This window comes from Symsagittifera roscoffensis, chromosome 4 (assembly GCF_963678635.1).
Source record: "Symsagittifera roscoffensis chromosome 4, txSymRosc1.1, whole genome shotgun sequence".
In the NCBI taxonomy this organism is placed as follows: domain Eukaryota; kingdom Metazoa; phylum Xenacoelomorpha; order Acoela; family Convolutidae; genus Symsagittifera; species Symsagittifera roscoffensis.
Window position 1 is genome coordinate 39,195,600 of NC_087065.1, and position 2,947 is coordinate 39,198,546.

Below are 2,947 nucleotides of genomic sequence, written 5' to 3' on the forward strand. Positions count from 1 at the left end.
AAGTGACCTTATCACCAAAATTATAAATCAAATGAAAGACTAAAATTGCTAACATAGAAAAACCAATAATTAATTAAGTTTTTAAAAATTTTATATTCGGTTAATTCCCATAAGAATCGATGAAAACTGTGCACTTATTACTCAAATTAAAACAAATAAGTTCAGAGAAAAGGCATGAGACTCCAGATTAATTATATTCTTGCATTACAATAATTTTGACAGCTGGAGCCTCAAATTGATGTAACATTATCTCAGCTCAAATCAGTGATATTTCCTGGGCTTTTTTAAATATGAAATCTAGAACTAAAAGTGCGAATTATGAACAATTGAAAGTAATCGAAATCAAAAAAGGAAGAAATCAATTAACAGATGTTATAGAAAACAGAAAAAGAGTTCATTTCGCTTTTCAGTTCAGACAGATGTTTCCGATTGAAGTCTAAGGACAAATCTGCCCTGATTTTGGTCCATTGATTCCTCCCTTATATGAAATCTGGGTAGCTTGGCCACATAAATGACCAATGAGAGGGCATCTTGCCTCAATTGGAACACCAATCCCTCATGAATTCCTCTGTTAACCAGAGTATCCGTGATCAGTTCCCAATTCTGGAAAGGCTTTTGTTCCACTTCGCTAGTTATCACTGGACCTGGTGTCAGGTACTTCTCCAGAAAGGCTCTTGGGGTAAAATCCAGGGTAATACACCTGGCAAGGTGATCCTTTATTGCAACTAGTGAGTAGCAGTGCGTCTGTCGCGAGATCTTGAGGTACTTCTGAAGTGCTCGAGCCATGGAGGGGAAAATAGCCTCGGCCGCTTCTTCCGCATCCATTGGAACAGGCTGCTCGTCTTTGTCACTCGGCTCTGGTCGTTTGATGTGCATGAAAGCATCTTCGACCGCCTCGATCAATCTCGCACGTCGCTTCCTCAGCCTTCTATCGAAATCCTGCTCCTCGTAGAACCGTGTGTTCCTTCCTGAATCTCTGTTGCGAGCGGAAGCTGCAATCATTGCTTTCGAGTTTTCCATCACCGATGCCGCATCGCCCCCATTTCCATCTATATTGTACAGTTTGAACTGGGGGACACTTGTGCCCTTTTTTCCGGCGCCTGGAATCGACATGAGGTAGGGGTTGTATACTGGGAAGTCCTTATAGTACTTTTCCAGAACCCAGGCCGCGCAATGTTGCAGACTCATGTGCCCTACACTGTAGAACTTACTTTCTCCGTCTGTATTTCTGACTACCTTTATGATGTACTCTTTTTTCAAGTGTTTTATCTCAAGAACCACAACCGCCAAATAATGGATAAAAATGAGACAGTCACAAATTGAGAGCGAGAAATTCAGAATATGGTCATAATCTCGCACTTGAGCCTTCAAAATTTTGATGGCGTAGAACACCCACGCAATAGAGATGACAATAGCAACTATGACGAAAAGAAACGTCTTCCACAAGTTGATAGACGGCAATGTCGCCCTCGATTTCCTGAAAAATATTGCCCAGAGAGCCAAAAACAGAATCGCAAGTCGGAAGGCCAAGTTCAAGACTGAACCCAGACATGACAGAGAACACTCTTCGTCAATCCAGAGAATTTTAGGCAAAATTGCGAACACAACTGGGGTCAAAAGAGAAAACAAAACAAAGATGATTTGGACTGCAGGCTTCATGCAAAGGTCACAGCAACCTGGGGTCTGGTTTCCCATATAGTCATCTAGATACTCATGCTCTGCTGCTTGTATACGCAGCGGAATGTTTTCAACACTGCTGCTTTTATTGCTGGTAGCATCTGTAATGACTGTGTCTTTATCCCAGTTATTGTCCGAGTTTGCTCCTCCAGCACCGTCGCCGTTGTTTCCCTGTGTGCCCTTGAAATGTTTTAGACTTCGTCTGCCGACACTTCCACCTCCCAGACTACGAGTAGTAGACTTTTCTAGGATCTCAGAATCACTTTGACAATTACTCGGCCTGTACTTGTGCTTCTTCGACTTCTTAGGAGGTACATATGCATTCATCATAGGCGGGTTGTTTGGCTGCAGGAAACTGTTATTGGGGTTAAAATACTGCTGTTGCATATGTGGTGGCACTCCTTGCTGGTTTGGTATCTGATTAGATCCCATGCTTGCTTGCATGTTGTTCTGATTACCAGACATACCTTGCATCTGAGGCATCTGCTGATTTCCTGGCATTTGCTGCATCATATTCTGAGTAGGCGGAAGCATAGACATTTGCTGAGACTGTTGCATGCCAAACTGTTGTTGTTGCATAGGATCCCCCGTCTGCATTTGTTGTTGCATCTGGGCCTGCATCTGAGGTGTTTGGGGCACCCCTGGTGGCATCAACTCGGGAATCATAGTGTTGAATAGATGTTGGGAGTTGAAGGGTGCAGACCCGTTCACTTGATTAGTTATCATAGGCGTGTTGTGGTGATTATGATGGTGAGACTTCTTTTTGCTCATTCTTGATGACGAATCCACCGCGGAATCACTGTGGTATGGACTGATGTATTGAGATCTCTCGTTGACGAATTTGGGAACGTGATTGAACTGGTTCTGCATAGTTGCTATGGGCCCATTTAGATTTGATGTCATGTCGCCATACAGACCTGAAATATCAACAATTTACACTGTTCTAATTTGAAAAACTACTGATTAGGAGAGCATTATTTAGTATGAAAACACTTGAAATCAATCAAAATTCACAGAAGATAATTGCGGACAGGTTTAAATTTTACGGAGAAAGGTATTTTATTTAGCAACTAATTAAGACACTTCGAATTCAAAATCCGCACTATTGATGACGTAAATATTAATGATGCTCTATAAGACTGTATCATGTAGCCTTAAGTTATTCACGGATAACATTTTTCTGATAAATATTTATCCGATAAAACCGTATTAACTTCAAACTTTGACACGTCGTACCCGAAATGTCTGTAAATTACTCTTAATCCAGCTT

General features: G+C 41.6%; 1 protein-coding gene across 1 annotated transcript; it reads right to left on the bottom strand.

Annotated features, from left to right (window-relative positions):
- On the bottom strand, nucleotides 1–2,590 carry LOC134845079 (vang-like protein 2). Its single transcript, XM_063861925.1, has one exon. It carries the CDS (start codon nucleotides 2,578–2,580, stop codon nucleotides 412–414), a length of 2,169 nt encoding a protein of 722 aa, XP_063717995.1. The 5' UTR covers nucleotides 2,581–2,590; the 3' UTR covers nucleotides 1–411.
- Nucleotides 2,591–2,947: the final 357 nt, after the last annotated feature.